General features: G+C 39.2%; 1 protein-coding gene across 4 annotated transcripts in view; it reads left to right on the top strand.

Annotated features, from left to right (window-relative positions):
* Positions 1 to 19,052, top strand: part of BCKDHB (branched chain keto acid dehydrogenase E1 subunit beta) — a 267,754-nt gene that overhangs the window by 48,009 nt on the left and 200,693 nt on the right. For all 4 annotated transcript variants that reach the window (XM_055534877.1, XM_055534876.1, XM_055534873.1 and 1 more), the window contains 3 exons: positions 7,523 to 7,656; positions 7,879 to 8,034; positions 11,026 to 11,134. In XM_055534877.1, coding sequence (XP_055390852.1) covers positions 7,523 to 7,656; positions 7,879 to 8,034; positions 11,026 to 11,134 — 399 coding nt within the window. The remainder of the gene's footprint in view (positions 1 to 7,522; positions 7,657 to 7,878; positions 8,035 to 11,025; positions 11,135 to 19,052) is intronic.

Consider the following 19,052-nt stretch of genomic DNA (forward strand, 5'->3'; position numbering starts at 1 on the left):
TAGCTCTTATTATCTAATCTAGTCTTTCAAAATAAACATTTATTGAATAATGTATTGAATAGCAAGTGCTAATGCTGCCCTTCCTTGTTGCCTGCTGACTCCAGGCCAGTCCTCTCTGTTCCTAGCGTGGCTCACCACCAGCCTCACCAGCACTCCTGTCAGTATCCACATGGATGCGCTTCTTAATTTTTTATCCTTTGCTCTAGGGATCTTGCGTTCCATCCCACCTTAGCTTTTCACTCTTATGGTCCTACCCCAGACTGTCATTCCTAGTCCCTCCATCCTCTCAATTTGAAACCTTCTCAACTCTGATCTCCACCTTGAACCTCCCCAGCTCACTGCCTCTCATGCCTCCACCCTAACAATCCGTTGACTGTCTCGATCCTTGAAATTCATGAATCCTGCCACCCTACCACTGACTCTCACTCCCCTGATGACCTTTCTTCCCTTTATACCCACTTTAAATTCCATGCCAGGATTTGCTTGGCAAAATTCAATGCTGGTTAAATCCATCATTGTCTATATCCTCAGTCCTGAGCTGAATATTGTTGGAGCAAAACATATCATCTTGTCAAGTGAACTCACTTTCAGCTCAATACTTGTGACCTTCAGGGCCCACCCAGGCTACATGTTCCCATATGACTATTTCATATGCTTTTTTCTCAACACTGCCTCCCCAGAATTCCCTAGTGGTCTAGTGGTTAGGATTCCACACTTCCACCACGTGGGCACAGGTTTGATCCATGGTCTGGAAACTAAGATCCTGCATGCCACAGTGCGACCAAAAAAAAAAAAAAAAATACACTGCCTCCCCCATCCTTGTGTGTGTGTGTGTGTGTGTGTGAGTTGCTCAGTTGTGTCTTTGAGACCCCATGGACTGTAGCCCACCAGGCTCCTCCATCCTTCTCTTAGCTAATAGTCTAATTCACATTTGACTAAGATAGAGCAAACAGAGAACTTCGGCAAACTCTCCACTGCATCTCTCCGTGTTCCAGCATCAGTGCCCACACGTGCTTTCCCTCTGAATGAACATAAGGGTTCCTATCACTCTCCACACCAGACCCCTTCTTCGTCTGTCACAGTCTCAAGCACATGGTTCCACTCATTCGTCCTTCTCTCCATTTTGTTAGTTTTCTCAATCATCAGTTTCTGCCCCTGCAACTCATCATTTCTACCTGCCTGCAAATATCCTTCTGTTTCTTCTATCTTAAAATAATCCCTCTACTGATTCCATATTCTTCTCCAGCTAGTTGTTGCTCCTTTTCTCTTCTTTCCTTTACAGCAAATTTCTCCAAGTAAAATTGTTATTATTCCTTGTCTGCAATTTCTATTCTCCCATCCCTCTTGAATTAGGCCTTTGTTTTCTCCCTTCCTCCCACCTGGCAGACACTGTTATATCTGAGTCACCAGTTAGAAAATGGTCAGCCCTCATCTCAGTTTTCTTTTTTTAATTAATTTATTTTTTATTGAAGGGTAATTGCTTTACAGAATTTTGCTGTTTTCTGTCCAACTTCAACCTGAATCAGCCGTAGGTATACATACATCCCCTCCCTTTTGAACCTCCCTCCCATCCCCCTCCCCATCCCACACCTCTAGGTTGATAGAGAGCCCCTGTTTGAGTTTCCTGAGCCATACAGCAAATTCCTGTTGGCTATCTATTTTACTTTTCAGTTGACAGCACGTGGCTCAGGTCACTGTAGTCTATTAGGATCACTTCGTCTGACTTCTAGGCCAGCATGTTCTGCTAGTTTGCCTCCAAATTCTGGCTATTATGTCCTTTCCAAGGTTGCTAATTATTTTTCACATCTTGTCTTTTAAAAATGAATGAATTAATTGGCTTTGTTGGCTTTCAGTTGAGGCATGTGGGACCTTTGTTGTGTCAAGCAGGATCTTTCATTGCGGCACGTGGACTCTCTAGTTGTGGCGCTCAGGCTCTCGAGTACTCAGGCTTCAGTACTGCTGTATGTGGGCATGTGGGATCTTAGCTTCCCGACCAGGGATCAAACCTGTGTCCCTTGCATTACAAGGTGATTTCTTAGCCACTGGACCATCAGGGAAGTCCTCACACCGTGTCTTCTTAGCACTAGGTTTTTTCTCTCCATGTACCCATTTAAATATACTTGGGAGTCTCATCAGTCCCATGGTTTTTAATCTTCATGCTGAAGACTTCCAACTCATACACCTAACAGTCCAATGAACGGCTTTCCCTCTGTGTATGAAGGCACAGCTCAGATGTAACATCTTCACAGTGGGACTGCTGATCTCTTACCTCCACCTGCTTCATAAATTTTCCTTTCCTTGAGCGGTGGTAACTGTCCTCATGCTGCCCAAGTCAAAAAGTCTGTAAATCATCCTGTGCACTTCTCTGACTCTGCTTCACGTCCATTTCTTCAGTAAATCCTTCTGACACTATCTTTATACTGTTTATCTGGATGCTCGCACCTTTGCTGCTCTTCTGTGTCATCATCTCTTGCTGGGGTGATTGCAGCCCCCTGTTATCAGTCTTGCCGGGTCCATATTTGCCTATTTACAGGCTGGTCACCAAGGACCAGCCAGAGGGCTCCTGCTGGAATGCGATTTGGAGGATGGGTGACTTTGCTCCATGACTTCCCGTCTTGCTCACATGCTTACTGACTCATTCTCACAGGCAAAGTCAGAATGTTTACCATGACCACGCCACCCACCCCAACCCTACAAGGCCCTGTCTGACCTCTCCCACCTCCCCAGCCCATCGCCTTCACTCTTCCACTTCATGCCTTCCCACAATTTCTCTTACTCCACACCAGGCCCTCTGGACTTGATAACTTGCCTCTAATATGCTGAACATGTTCATACCCCAGGACCTTTGCACTCACTGATCCCTCTGTCCAGAACACTTATGCCCTGGGACGTATGCACGGTACATTTCCTCACTTTCTTCAGCTCTTCCTTTAAATGTCTTCAGGCAGTGGTACCTCCCTAATCTTCCTGGTTAAGACCACTGAAGTCCCACGTCCTCTCCCCTAAATGCTCCCTGCTTTACTGTTCTCTCTAGCTCTTGTCATTCTCTCATACACCATGTATTTTATTTATTTTGATTAATTAAATTTATGTATTTCTGCCTGTGCTGGGTCTTTGTTGCTGCACATGGGCTCTCTCATTGCCATGAGTCGTGGGCTACTCTCTAGTTGCAGTGCAGGGGCGTCTCTTCGCAGTGGCTTTTCTTGTGGAGCACAGGCTCTAGAACACGAAGGCTGAGTAGTTGTGGTGCATGGGCTTAGCTGCCCCACGGCATGTGGAATCTTCCTGGATCGGGAATTGAACCCGTGTCCCTTGCATTGGCAGGTGGATTCTTGACCACCGGACCACCATGGAAGTCCTTTGTCATTTATTTTGTTTTTATTGTCTGTTTCTCCTGACTAGTAAGTTCCATGAGGATAGGATTTTTTTTTTTTTTTTTGGTTTTGTTTGCTGCTGTGTCCTCTGCATCAAGAATAGAGTCTAGACAATATTAGGTACTTTATAAACATTTGAACAATTGTATGAATTGTTTTAAGCTTTTCGGTATTGTGAGCGATTTGTTGCAGATAATGGAACTGAGGCTTAGGAAGTGTAGTAATTTGTGGTGATAGTACTTAAACCCAGAACAGGCTTGACTGAGAGTGCAATCCCTGTATGCATTAATTCACCCATTGAAATATGGCATGTATGAACTTTATGTTAGGTTAATTGCATTCTAAAGAAGATACCAGTACTTTGGCCACCTCATGCAAAGAGTTGACTCATTGGAAAAGACTCTGATGCTGGGAGGGATTGGGGGCAGGAGGAGAAGGGGACAACAGAGGATGAGATGGCTGGATGGCATCACTGGCTCGATGGGCATGAGTCTGAGTCTGGGAGTTTGTGATGGACAGGGAGGCCTGGCGTGCTGCGATTCATGGGGTCACAAAGAGTCGGACACGACTGAGCGACTGAACTGAACTGAACTGAAAGAAGTTACCAGTACTGTGCATTTTATTTATGCTCTTACCCTCCATCATGACCTCTTTGAGAGATAATAGAAACAGATTTTTAAAAAATTTATGTTTTTCTTTTCTTTTCAAAACAGATTTTTAATATTTAGTTCTTGTTGAAGCAGTTTCTGTGATTTCATAGGAAGTTGTTGGAGAGAGTTATTAAACAGTTTCCTCAAACCATTTGGAAGTAAGAGCTGTAGGAAACTCCACTTTTGCCTTCTAGCAGTAAAAAGAGCTATACTAACTGAGATGAAAAATATCTGAATCCGGGCACTTGAACCAGCAGAGAATAGGTAGGAACCCTGTTCATCTGGTGATGGTATTTCAGGTATTCCAGTATTTCAGGGTTCAGGATTCTGCACTTGGCAGCTGGAATCTGTGTTCATTTTCAATTAATGAATTGCACTTGGTCAGTGGAAGCCTAGCTCTTCAGCGGTTATCAAGCTACTTGCGGTCAAATGGAGAACTGATGAAGGATGGAGATCACGATTTTAGTAGATAGTCCCAGGTGATCACAATTTTAGTAGATAGTCCCAGGTCCCAATGAGTATGAATCAGGCTGTAAGTTTCTGCAGCTGCCTTGAGAGTACAACCTGTAAGATGTGTCTACTGGGTGTTTTCCCAACACTTCCCCCCTCTGTGTGATTCACTGTCAAATGAATGATTGAACTGAAAGTGTGTTCTGTGCACCAAGAAGAATGGGTATCCTTGGGTTATGGACATGAAACATGAATCCTGATCAGTCACCAGACTTTTGGTCCCCTGGCTAGATTGTTGGCTAGGCCATTGCTTATTCAGCTCTCTGAAATGAGAATTTTTCATGAAATCCTGATACTGGCCAAGAGGTGGTGAAATTTCAGGTGACAATTGAGTTGTATGATGCAGATAATGTATCCTGCAGATTAATAGAAATCAGAGCTCCTAATGTAGGGGGCCAGGGCTCAATCCCCGGTCATGGAACTAGATCCCACATACTGCAACTAAGAGCCTGCATGCTAAAATGAAGATCAAAGATCTTGTGTGTCGAAACTAAGACCTGGCACAGCCAAATAAATAAATATTAAAAAAAAAAGTACTGAGTCTGTGTGTCTTCGTCTTAGCTGTCTCAAATCATTTAGCCTGGGCAGGTCTCCCAGGGGAGTCCGTCCCGGCTGTGCTTCCTTTCCTTTCAGGGTCAAGTCTCCTTCTGTTCAGGCCTGCTTTTTGGTTCTCCCATGCCTTTAAGTAATCCTTGGTTATATTCTCTCCATATTTGAATCATTTGATGTGGGAGTGTTCATGTGAAGAAAGCTATTCTGCCATGACCGAGATTGGAATTTCAGTAAGTACTAAGTGAAAGTGAATGTGAAGTTGCTCAGTCGTGTCCGACTCTTTGCAACCCCATGGGTTGTAGCCTACCATGCCCCTCCATCCATGGGATTTTCCAGGCAAGAGTAATGGGTTGCCATTTCCTTCTTCAATAAGTACTAATGCATAGTTTTTTCATTATCATTCAGTTCAAAATACTTTTTGGTTTCCATTATAATTTCTTCTCTGGGACATGGGATATTTAGCCATATATTTAATGCTTTTTTTAGGTTTAAAATTTTTTTTGAGGCATTGCCCTCTGTCATACCCTTCTCCTCTTGCCTTCAATCTTTCCCAGCATCAGGATCTTTTATAATGAGTCGGCTCTTTGCATCAGGTGGCCCAAAGTATTGGAATTTCAGCTTCATCATCAGTCCTTCCAATGAATATTCAGGATTGTTTTCCTTTAGGGTTGACTGGTTTGATCTCCTTGCTGTCCAAGGGACTCTCAAGAGTCTTCTCCAACACCACAGTTCAAAGGCATCAATCACAGAAAACTGACCAAAGTGATCACATGGATCACAGTCTTATTTAACTCAATGAAACTGTGAGCCATGCTTTGTAGGACCACCCAAGATGGACGGGTCATGGCAGTGAGTTCTGACAAAACATGGTCCACTGGAGAAGGGAATGGCAAACCAGTTCAGCATTCTTGCCTTTCATACTGCCCATGAGCAGTATGAAAAGGCTGTACATTACATGACTCTTTATTTTGTAACTGGAAGTTTGTAACTTTTGACCACCTTCACTCATTCTTATTAACCCTCACTCCTAATTCTGGCGACCACCAACCTATTCTCTGTGCTTATGAGCCTGGGTTTTTGTTTTTGCTTCTTTTTTTCCCCTCCAGATTATACATATGAATAAAATCACACAGTGTTTTTTGTTCTCTGTCTGACATATTTTACTTAGCAAAATACTCTCTAGGTCCATCCAAATGGCAAGATTTCATTCCTTGTTATGGCTGAGTAATATTCCATTGTGTACGTATGTGTGTTTGTGTCTGTGTATATCTGTCTATCTATTTATCTATATGTGTCACATCTTCTTTATCCATTCATCAATCAACGGACCCTCAAGTTACTTCCATATCTTGGCTATTGTAAATATTATAGTAGTGAACATGAGGGTGCAGATGCATATATCTTTTAAAAAATTTGTTATTGGCTTCTAGCTTAATTTCACCATGGTCTGAGATTATACCCTGTATGATTTTAATCTTTTGGATGTTGTTGATTGAATATATAGCTCGGTCTGCAGTCAATTGGTGTCTGTATTCTGTGTTTACTTGAAAAGAATTTGTATTCTTAGCTCTTGGGTGCTCTATGTCAGTTATGTTTGTTAACCATGTTCAAATACTCAATAGTTTTTACTTTTTTATTTTGATGTGCTTTTTCTGTCAGCGAGACTTGTACATGAAAATCTCCCACTGTATTGGGAATTTTATCTAATCATCCTTTTAATTCTGTTAATTTTTTCTATTTATTTGCAGTTTGTATTTTTATATGGGACTTCCCAGGTGGCTCAGTAGTAAAGAATCTGCCTGCCAAGCAGGAGATGAGGGTTTGATCCCTGGATTGGGAAGATCTCCTGGAGGAGGAAGTAGCATCCCACTCTAGTATTCTTGCCGGGAAGATCGCATGGACAGAAGAGCCTGGCGGGCTACAGTCCATGGGGTTGAAAAGAGTCAGACATGACTCAGAGACTGAGCATGCACATCACTTATACGAGTATAAATTTAGAATTATGTCATCCTTATGAATTGACTCCTTTAACAGTATGAATTTTCCCTCTTTATGTCTGGTAGTACCTTTTCCCTTAAAGTCTACTTGTTTGCTTTTAATGTAATGACATCAACTTCTTTTGGTTTAGGTTTTTCATTTTGTGTGTGTATTTTTTTTCCTTTTCCTTACATTTCCTTTATTTTTTTAAGTAGCTGGGTTTTACTTTCTTTTATTCTAGTGTGATAATCTTTCTCTTAATTTAGGACATTTAGGTTACTTAGTTAATATAATTACTATATTTACATTGAAACCAACCATTGTACTATTTCTTTACTGTTTCATTCACATGCTGCTTGTTTCCTCTACCTCACGGTTATTAACTCTGAATTTTCCATTGTATCATGCATCACATTACTCTCATTTGTCATATGACGGTGACTTTCTTATCTTTTGTAGGTAAAGATAGAGTTTTTAATACCCCACTGTGTGAACAAGGAATCGTTGGATTTGGAATTGGAATCGCAGTCACTGGTGCTACGGCCATAGCAGAAATTCAGTTTGCAGATTATATTTTCCCTGCTTTTGATCAGGTGAGAAAATTGCATTTTGCCATAATGGAGCATCTCTAAGGCAAGTCCATGAAGTTTGGAACTTTCAACTCCAGTCTCCCACTCCCTATCTTAGGAACTTTTTGTTGCCTTTGAGCTATTTTGTTATGGGCATATGTTTAAAGATTAGATAAAATGGCTTAAGAAAATGGATGGGAATAAAAGGACTCATCAAGAGATGTCCCTTCTCTCTTTTCTCTTCAGATTGTTAATGAAGCTGCCAAGTATCGATACCGGTCTGGGGACCTTTTTAATTGTGGAAGCCTCACCATCCGGTCCCCTTGGGGCTGTGTCGGCCACGGGGCTCTCTATCATTCCCAGAGTCCTGAAGCTTTCTTTGCCCACTGCCCAGGAATCAAGGTATTCTCACTAACATACTTTGCTTGCTCTCCATTTGATGTTTCCATTTTGGTTCATTTTATCAGTATTAACTAATATGCTTATCTAGAGAAAAGCAATTAGAATTTTTGGAATTTATGTGAATTTAATTGTTTTTTAAGAAAGAGAGCTTTTATTTCTTTTAGATTAAGCACCCAGCCCAGGTTTATAGACTGTTCTTCTTGAAGTGACACTGGCTTGACCCTGATGTTAATTTCATACACTTCAAATAATAAGACCGAGAACATAGTTTATCTTCCATCTCTTTCAAAGCTCTCTTTCTATTTTTTTGCAATAAAAATCATATTTATTTATCAAAATAGCATATTTTACCAAGACATGAAAAATGAAAATGACAAAGTAAGGTATACATTCCTATCTATCTTTGGCATGTTTCACGAATTTGTTCAATAGAAAGGCCATACTTGCCAATTCCATTTGAGCAGAAAGCTCTGTTTCTTTCTTTCTTTTGTGTTTTTAAAATATTTTTATTGGAGTATAGGTGATTTACAATGTTATTAGTTTCAGGTGTACAGCTAAATGAATTAGTTGCACATATACATATATCCACTCTTTTTTTTAGATTCTTTTCCCATATATAGAGCATTACAGAGAATGGAGTAGAGTTCCCTGTGCTATACAGCAGGTTCTTAATGATTATCTATTTTCTTAAGAAAAACTTTTCATTTTGTGGGGTACAGCCAGTTAACAATATTTTGATAGCTTCAGGTGAACGGCAAAGGGACTCAGCTCTACATATATATGTATCAATTCTACCCCAAACTCCCCTTCCATCCATGCTGCCATATAACATTGAACAGCGTTCCATGTGCTATACAATAAGTTCTTGCTGGTTATCCATTAAAAATATAGCAGTGTATAAAGCTCTGTTTCTTTCTAATGGAGCTTTCTCACTTAACAGTTGATTCAGGCGTAATTTTAATAAATCTACTGCTTAGACCATATTTACCTCACAGTCAGAGGAGTAAAACTTTTGCTTTTAGTCTGTTTTTTACTTTTTAAATACAGTGACATAAGACTTTTTTACCTTGGTGTGTTTTCTAGTCCAGGGTAAGGTAATACTTACTCAAGCAATTAATTTTGCAGCCTCTCTCTCTTTTATAGCCTTCCACAATAATTTTAGGTTTTTTGATTTAAAAAAATATATATTTTTGCTTATTTTATGTCCTAATTTTTAATAATATTTTCTTTTTTATTTTCTGAAAAGCTTTCCAGTGAGTCATTATAGAAACTCACAGATATGTCTACCCAGGGCTTTATGCCTGTTTTTCAATAACAGGAGTCATTTGTGGATGTGTGTGTATGTTTTATTACTTTTTCAACGAAATCAAAGTTGTAAAATTTTGTAGTTAAGTAATGGTTTGCATAATTTTTCAATATAAGCTGCAAGTGGTAGTTTGGGACAGAAACATTTCAGTCAACAGTTATTTTTGTGCTTGAGCTGAAGATCAATTCATGTTTAATGTCTGTATTTTTAAGGCCTTGCTCCCCTCCACATTTTCTCTTTTTTATTTTATCCTAAAAGAGAATATACATATAGTACAAAAGGCTAAAAATAAACATGAAGAAGGCAGATGAACATAAAATAGGAACATAAGATAAAGACATGGTGTGTTACAATGAGCTATTTATTTAGCAGTCTATTTTCAGAAAATAGTGAGATTTGTGCTATTTTATTTTTTAAATAAAAATCCTTCACTAAAACTGTATAAAAATGATTTTGAAAGTTCATTTTGCTTCAAGCAATCTTATTTGAGTCTTTGTGATAAATTCAAGTACATTTTGATGATAACTCTTCCTATGTAACACTTAGGTGTATGCAGTTGTTTAAAAATGATTAAACTGGACAACAGTTTGTGATTTGAGCCAAAGTGATGTAGAAGTTAAGAACCTGATGAGTCAGCACTGGTGAAAATCTCTGATGTAGCAAGTGACATAACCTTGGGCAAGTTACTTGGTTCCTGCTTACACCTCATTCTTTTAATTTCTAAGTTGGAGAAAAGAATAATTGCTACTTCATGGAATTGCTATGAACAGTAGGTGAATTAATCCACATAGTGAGTTTAGCCCAGTTAACACACTTGCTACCTGCTGCCTTTACTATCACTTTCCTCATTATCAACCTCATTCTCAAGAAGGTCCTGAGCCCTTTGTCCAGCTGGAAGTGTGCCAGATCCACACTTTCTTTTTGGTTTTGCAGTGAAGTGAAAAAAAAAAAGAAAAAAAGAAGTGAAAGTGTTAGTCCCTCAGTCATGTCTGACTCTTCTGACCCCATGAACTGTACCCCACCAGCCTCCTTTGTCTATGGAATTTTCCAGGCAAGAATACTGGAGTGGATTGCCATGCCCTTCTCCAGGGGATCTTCCTGACCCAGGGATTGAACCTGGGTCTCCTGCATTGCAGGCAGATTCTTTACTGTCTGATCCACCAGAAACTTTTGCAGTAACTACATGTTATATTACCTTGATCATAAAGTTCAGTAGATTATTTTTCCACTTAAGAAGTGAAGGCCAGACTTATCATGGGAAAAGAGATTTTATTTAGCATGTTAAATTTGGAGAAGAAACTTGCATACCTTTGAAAGCAGCAGTAGAATATTAGCAGAAAAGACTTTAGAGGTCAATACAGGAAGATATTGACAACTTTACTCATTTGTTTTGGTGAGTGCTCTTTGTGGTTTCCTTTTATTTTTTAATGTATGTGCAAGTTTAGCTCCTTGAAAAAATAACAGTATCTTAATTACCAGAATATGGTGGGCATGTGATAAATATTTGTGGAACAAATGGGATTGTTTTGGACAATATATAAATTTTATGATGAATAGTAATTAGTCTAAAAATACAAGATTTCTATATTAGTAACAATTGGTTATTTAAATTTTGACCCTTATAAATGAGTTTACTGGGAGATATTTTCACTAAAATTGTCTTTAAAAATAATCTGTTCTTGCAGGTGGTTGTACCCAGAAGCCCTTTCCAGGCCAAGGGACTTCTTTTATCATGCATAGAGGATAAAAATCCTTGTATATTTTTTGAACCTAAAATACTTTACAGGGCAGCAGGTAAAAGTTTCCTTTATTTTATATTTATAAACGTCTTGATGCATTTTTTTGGCATAGTTCAAAATTAGAATTTTTCTTTAATAAGCTTGATTTGTATTTCCATTTTGGAAAAAGATTCTGATTTCTTCTCATCTATAGTTTGTCCTCATCTATATATTTTAAGTTAACTTTAGGGGAAAACCTGTAGCTATTTAAATCTTAATTTTGGAAACAAAGAAGCAATATGAAGTAGTAGCAAGAATGTAGGGATTATGTTTGGCTACACAGTAGATGTTAAGTGGATGTGAGTTGAATAAAAAGGTGAATGAACTCATTGTACTAAATAATAAATGCCCTTTTAGCCAAAGTGTGTTTATAGGTCTTCATCTAAATTAGGATTCCTTTGAGAGTGAAATTGTTGCTCAGTCACTCAGTCATGTCTGACTCTTTGTGACCCCATGGACTGCAGCATACCAGGCTTTCCTGTCCTTTACCATCTCCCATGTCCATTGAGTCAGTGATGCCATGCAGCCATCTCATCCTCTGCTGTCCCTTTCTTCTCCTGCCTTCAGTCTTTCCCAGCATCAGGGTCTTTTCCAATGAGTCAGCTCTTCACATAAGGTGGCCAAAGTATTGGAGCTTCAGTTTCAGCCTCAGTCCTTCAAAATGAATATTCAGAGTTGATTTCCATTAGGATTGACTGGTTTGGTCTCCTTGTGGTCCAAGGGACTTCTAAAGAGTCTTCTCTAGTACCACAGTTCGAAAGAAAGTGAAGGGGCCACTATTAAGCTGTGACATAAGGTCTACACTGGGATGGGCATCTGAGGCAGATGAAGTGTTTGATCACCCTCCTTCTAGCTCAGAATCATCATTCTGTAAACACTCATCCATGATAGCTAATTTTTCAGCCATGCTGCTGCTAAGTCGCTTCAGTCATGTCCAACTCTGTGCGACCCCATAGACAGCAGCCCACCAGGCTCCCCAGTCCCTGGGATTCTCCAGGCAAGAACACTGGAGTGGGTTGCCATTTCCTTCTCCAACACATGAAAGTGAAAAGTGAAAGTAAAGTCGCTCAGTTGTGTCCGACTCTTCAGGACCCCATGGACTGTAGCCTACCAGGCTCCTTGGTCCATGGGATTTTCCATGCAAGAGTACTGGAGTGGGTTGCCATTTCCTTCTCCTTTTTCAGCCATAAAGGACATTTAATCATCAAACTGTTTATTCTGCCTAAAGTGTATTTTTATTTTGAATTTGAGAAACACTGCTGCTGGAGTCCAGCTCCAGCAGCCAGGGATTCAACCTGAAGGGGTGAGTGGTGTTGGTGAGAAACTGAGGCAGCCTCTCAGTTTTCTTGGACTGCCTGTTTATTTCAAGCTTATGATTCTCTTTTATACTTTTACAAAAGCATTAGGTCAGAGGTTTGATATTTTCAGTTCCCACTGACCCAGATTTGTTGTCTCCATAAATCACTGTTGCCCCTCAAAATGAGTTTCTGCCTCAGTGATTCTCTTATCTACTTTTTCTCATGTGTCCTTGTGAATACACTGTAACTCATGCTAATGTCTGGGCTGCATACCACATTCCTCAGTTTATTTCTTATCTTTCTAAGTCCTGTTTGCCCCTAGTATCCTAAGCTCACTCTTTCTTAGAAAGAGCTTCTAGCTAGTAATATCTCTAAAGTCCCTGATTTCTATAAGCTATAGTAGAATATGCTAACATTACAACATTCCTTAAATCTTTAGCTTCTAACTATTTTAATTATTCCTAAGACCTAAATTCAGCAAACTCTTTTGCCATAAACACTTTCCTCACAAATAGGCTTCAGATAGCAATCCCTCCCATGGCCTCAAGCTGCAGCCTGCATGCTCACCCTGGAACACTCTTGTAAAAGTCCTTGAACAAATGTCAGTGATTAACTTTATGAATTATTCTCTGAGCACAGCTGCAGAAGGCTTTGTGCCTTCTCATGCTCCTCTCAAAAACAATAAGCACCTTAATATTCTTTTCAGTCAACTCAGCCTAGGAAAGGAAAAAACAAGTCAGAATCATAAAGCCTAACTCCTTCATCCCGGGTCCGTGCCTGCAGGATAGAGAGGGGGTTGTGGCCGTGCCTCCATTCTGTCAGTAATGCCTAATGCGGGTCCCGGCACATTGCTTTGGCAAATCATTCTTTTCCTTGAATAGTTAAGATGAGAAACATTTCGTTTTATGGTGCTGTGAATTATGTACTTTTAAATACATGTGTTAAGATATTAAGTGTTCAGTTGTATAGATTTGACAGTCTTATGTGTCTACATAACCACTATGTAAAATAAGACTGAAAAATTTTCATGGCTCCAGGAAGCTCCTTCCTGCCTTCTCTCTGCCAATCCCTTCTCCCTACCCCAAACTTGGCCGCTTTCTAATTGCTTTTAGCACAGATTAGCTGCACACAGTTTTGGGCTTCATCTAGACAAATCAGTGCTGTATATATTCTTTTGTGTTTGCCTTCTTTAGCTCAGCAGGATAGTTTTGAGATTCATTCATAATGTTACTTGTATCAGGGGTTTATTCCTTATTACTGAGTAGCATTTCCACCGTATGGATATTTCACAGTTTATCCCTTGTTGACAAACAAATGACCATCATTGTTTTTAGTTTTTGTCTATTTTGTACAAGGCTGCTCTGGACGTTCTTGCATAAGTGTTTTTGTGAACATGTTGTTTTCTTTCTTTTTTAGAGGTGGTGGTGGGGAAATAAACATCTAGGAATAGAATTGGTGTGTTACAGAGTAGATGTAGGTTGAATGTTCTAAGACTCTACTGAAGAGTTTTTCAGAGTGGTTTTGCCATTTTACATTTCCCTTGGAAATTTGTCAGATTTTCAGTTGCTCTTAAGCATACTTTAAATTGACTCTATATACTTTTTAAGAGCGCTACTATTATCTATCCCATTATGGAATGAAAAGTGACTAACAAAACAATTTGTAATCTTAGGTGAATAGGAAAACATCAGTGTCATACAGACACTGTATGATTTCAGACGCTGTCTGATTTCTAATTACTTTGAATACTCTATGAGTGTTGTATTTGTCAGGTCAACCAATTCAAGCTAATCAATTAATACAGGTTTTTTTTTTTTTTTTCAGTATTTAATAATAGAGACTGAGTAAGAAACATTTGGAAGGTATTCACTTTGTTACGGATTTTGAAATTGGGATTGGTGAGGAAAATGTTTAATGTTATAGGATTCCAGCTAAGAGAATGAGCTTGAGAAATTTGTTTTAGGTTTGGTGCTGGGAGCGATTATGAAAGAGCCAGATGAGGATTGGGGCTCAAGAGTTTTTCCGCAGTTTCCCTGTGATTGATTCTGTGCCATTTCAGGGGCTTGTTTCTGTTGTGGTTTTTCTGGCCACTGCCCGTGACCTGCAGGGCCTCAGTTCCTTGATGAGGAATTGAACCTGAGCCCTAGGCAGTGTTAGTGCTAGACCTAACCGCTGGACTGCCAGGGAATTCCTTCAGGGACTCTTAACTGAACCTTTTCTTCATCCCAATTTTGTGTCTTAGTCCCTCAGTCAGGGCCGACTCTTTGTGACCCCATGGACTTTAGCCCATGGGCTAAAATAATATGGTTTGACTTGTCTACTTCTAGGGATTTATTTCAGAGTATACTGATAAAAGGCTGAGAAAATGATACATTGGTACAAATGGTTCATCACAACACCATTTATAAGAACAAGGACTGGAAACAACCTATTTGCCCATCACTAGGGGACTTGGGGTTGGTTGAGTAAATTAAACTGGATCCATTTGATGGATTATACTTCAGATCTCTATATATTGCTGTGTCAGTCAGGGTCTGGTCAGGCCTCACAATAGTCCCATGGATAAAGTCCCTAAAAGAAGATAGAGTCTCTTTGAGGAGGAACAAGAATAGACAGTGACAGCCCCTTTGAGACTTCAGATATTAGAATATCATATAGAGAATGCAAAAAAAGTAGGTTTTATATTTTAAAAAGACACTTAAAAATAGAAGTAGTAGACAAGCAAATTTGAATGTCTAGAATGTCTAGAAAAGAGAAATAAAAGATGAACGAAAAAAAAAATGCCCTCTGATTTAACCAGAAATTACAAACAGATAAAGGAAAAATTAGTAAACTAAAAGATAAGGTAAAAAAAAAAAATTACCAGAAGGTCGTCTAGAGAAGCAAAGAGAAGGAGAATAGGAAAGATATTGAGTATGAAGAGAGAATGAGGAGGTCTGAATACGTCTAAGGAAGAGAGTTGAGTAAGATTCCTAATAATGTTCATTAACAGAATTTTGCTGACAAAGAAATTCCCTGTCGTCTTTTTGCCGCTCTACAATCGGAACTAGATTGATACAATAGGAAATGTTTCAGGGGAGCCTCAGCTATTACTTATTTCCCCCTCCAGCAGTTATTTTCCCAAATGTGGAGTCATGTTTTCTCTATGATTCTTGAAGCATTTAAAAGATACTAAGTCAAGAGTTCCTTAGGAAGCTAAAGTATTAAGCATCTAAAAAAAATACAGCTTGCTAACTCAAAGATGTGTTTTCCCTTAATGGAGAATTTTTATCTATATATCACTGAATCTTATTCAAAAACAGTTCAGTTACACAGCATAACAGTTCTCCAAGGCTTTAGCTTGTGTGCACAGCTGTCTCCCAGTAGCTACTTTTTCGGCGTCTATTGGTCCTTTATTTTTCTGTGGGACATCTTCCCATGGGCACTGCTCTTAGTCTATTGCATTTGGTTCTGAAGGAACTGAACTCCATCATCTCAGGGAATGGGTATGTGGCTCTAGTCCAGCTATTCTGACTTTTCTGGGACTTCTGTATGGAAATGAAGCTGCATTTTCTGTGGGCAATATGCCTGGGGTGATGTGGGACTGCCAGCCATGTCACTTGGTAAATGATGGTCTCTAGTAGAAGACTGTGAGGTCAAACACACGTGTTCACTGTGGGTGGAGAGAAATAGGAACCCAAAGTGAAAATCCTCGCCATTCCTGTTCTTTAGGTTAGTCCCTAAACTTCCCTGAGCTCCTTATTTCTTAAAAAAAAAAAAATTATTTTCATTTATTTATTTATTGGCTGTGCTGCATGGCATGTGGAATTTTAGTTCCCTGATCAGGGATTGAACCTGTACCCCCTGCAATGAAAGCACAGAGTCTTGACCACTGGGCCACCAGGGAAGTCCCCTGAGTTCTTTATTCCTTGAATCTTAATTTGACTAATGAATTTCCCCCAGGTCCTTCTATTAATCTCATTGTAAGTCAAACTGCCTTTGTGTTTCAGTCTTCTGTAAACTTTGCTGATAAAAATAGGTAACCTTGACTCATCTAACCTGATAGATAAAAGACATTCTCTTTTAAAATGAAAACATCCTCAGTTGGATTAGCAAAATAAGCCGTGGCCTTTCACAGCTTGATGTAAATGCTACTTTTGTCCTCATGCTAAAGCAGGATGCTCATCTGTTTATAATAGTACTTATTACTTCATAAGGTTGAGATAATCCATGTGTATGTATTTACTCACTGTTTATGTACTTTAAAAATACTTATATGCTAGACACAATGCAGTATTGTGTAGGCCAGTTGTTAATCCTCAGAATCACCTTGCCAGAAATTGTCGCTATTACTACTTTATCCATGAGGAGCCTGAGGATGAAACAACTGCCCAAATCCACACAAACAGGATTCAAATCCAGACAGTCCATCCCTCAAGTTGAGTACTGGGCATATATTCACAGATGGTTCTATTTAATTGCCACAAAAGCTCTGCCAAGTTGTATTATCCAGAAACTGAAGTTGAGAGAGTTTAAGAAACTTGCTCACAGAGGAATGAGTGATAGAGTTAGGTTTTAAACCAAGATGTTCTGACCCCAGAGGTGGCTTTTTGTCGAAAAACTTACCCTATTTTGCATCCCATTTAAACACTATTGAGTAGAGGGCATCATTGAAACAATTTTCTTCAGTGTCCTAGTTTCATGCCAAGAAATATGCTATTGAAAAAAAAAATTCCTACAGAATTAAAATGATTCTCTTTTTAATTGAATGGAAATACATACTTTCAATAGCCGTTCATAAGGCTGTGAATCCTTCCTATAGTGTATGGTCCAAGGTTTGACTGTATACTGACTGCGTTAACTTCTCCATTGGCATAGGATTAATTTGCTTCTTTGAAAGTTATAAAAATTACATGACACAGTCCATTGTAGTCGCAGGTGCTCTGTGCTGTCATTAGGGACTTGGTCTCATGTTCCGAACTAGAGGCAAAGGCAGCTGAGAAATGTAGTTTTCCTGCATTTCAGGGAGAAGGGGTGGAACTGTGTGCCTGTCACAGCTCCTCTGAAACTTTTTGATCCCTCATTTTTGGACCTAGTCCCCAAACACTGTTCTATATTCAAATATCTGTGCTGTGGTGACTCTCCTGTATGTCTGGTCCACAACATTTAGAAAGGATTTCTTGCAGTTCAGCCACTAACTTTTTATAGTACCAAGATGAAAAAGAGGTAGGTCATCCATTCTTTAGACAGCGATTTTCTTGAATTTTATTTCTATTTATTTTGAGTATACAATAGATATAAAACTTGTACCTTCTAAATCAGGAAGGAAAAAGGAAATAGTCCTTGGGAACACATATTCTGATTATGACATTTAAACTTTTAGAAAATGGCAGAGGGACATTTAGAAGAGGTAGATAAGGAAGAGCCATCTAGACAGTGTAAAAAATGTACAAAATAGTTTCAATTCAAAAATAAAATGGGTCAGTGACATTATCACATGTAAGCATCTTGTGGAGAAGCTGTTCTTGTATGTCTTTTGAACTTTTTGGTTTTATTTAATTGAATAATTCAGGACATTAGTGATACTGAAGTAAGTATAACTTTCATCTCTGATTCTTCCTAGTGTGGAGAAGTAAGACTAAAAGCTTTTGCTACCTTATTTCCTGAAATCATGCTACCCTTTCAGACAAAAATAGATCACAATGATAGAGAGGATTTTCTTTCCTTCTCTTTTAAGCAAATACACAGACTATATATAAATTCACACATTCTGAAGAGAAGAAAATTGTTTTAAGTAGTTTTTGAATGGTAGTAGACTTCATGACCCAGATAATCACGATGGTGTGATTGCTGACCTAGAGCCAGACATCCTGGAATGTGAAGTCAAGTGGGCCTTAGAAAGCATCACTACGAACAAAGATAGTGGAGGTGATGGAATTCCAGTGGAGCTCTTTCAAATCCTGAAAGATGATGCTGTGAAAGTGCTGCACTCAATATGCCAGCAAATTTGGAAAACTCAGCAGTGGCCGCAGGACTGGAAAAGGTCAGTTTTCATTCCAATCCCAAAGAAAGGCAATGCCAAAGAATGCTCAAACTACCGCACAATTGCACTCATCTCACACACTAGTAAAGTAATGCTCAAAATTCTCCAAGCCAGGCTTCAGCAATATGTGAACTGTGAACTTCCTGATGTTCAAGCTGGTTTTAGAAAAGGCAGAGGAACGAGAGATCAAATTGCCAACATCCGCTGGATCATAGAAAAAGCAAGAGAGTTCCAGAAAAACATCTATTTCTGATTTATTGACTATGCCAAAGCCTTTGACTGTGTGGATCACAAGAAACTGTGGAAAATTCTGAAAGAGATGGGAATACCAGACCACCTGATCTGCCTCTTGAGAAATTTGTATGCAGGTCAGGAAGCAACAGTTAGAAGTGGACATGGAACAACAGACTGTTTCCAAATAGGAAAAGGAGTACGTCAAGGCTGTATATTGTCACCCTGCTTATTTAACTTATATGCAGAGTACATCATGAGAAACACTGGACTGGAAGAAACACAAGCTGGAATCAAGATCGCCGGGAGAAATATCAATCACCTCAGATATGCAGATGACACCACCCTTATGGCAGAAAGTGAAGAGGAACTCAGAAGCCTCT

Source organism: Bubalus kerabau, chromosome 9, assembly GCF_029407905.1.
Source record: "Bubalus kerabau isolate K-KA32 ecotype Philippines breed swamp buffalo chromosome 9, PCC_UOA_SB_1v2, whole genome shotgun sequence".
NCBI classification, from domain to species: Eukaryota; Metazoa; Chordata; class Mammalia; order Artiodactyla; family Bovidae; genus Bubalus; species Bubalus kerabau.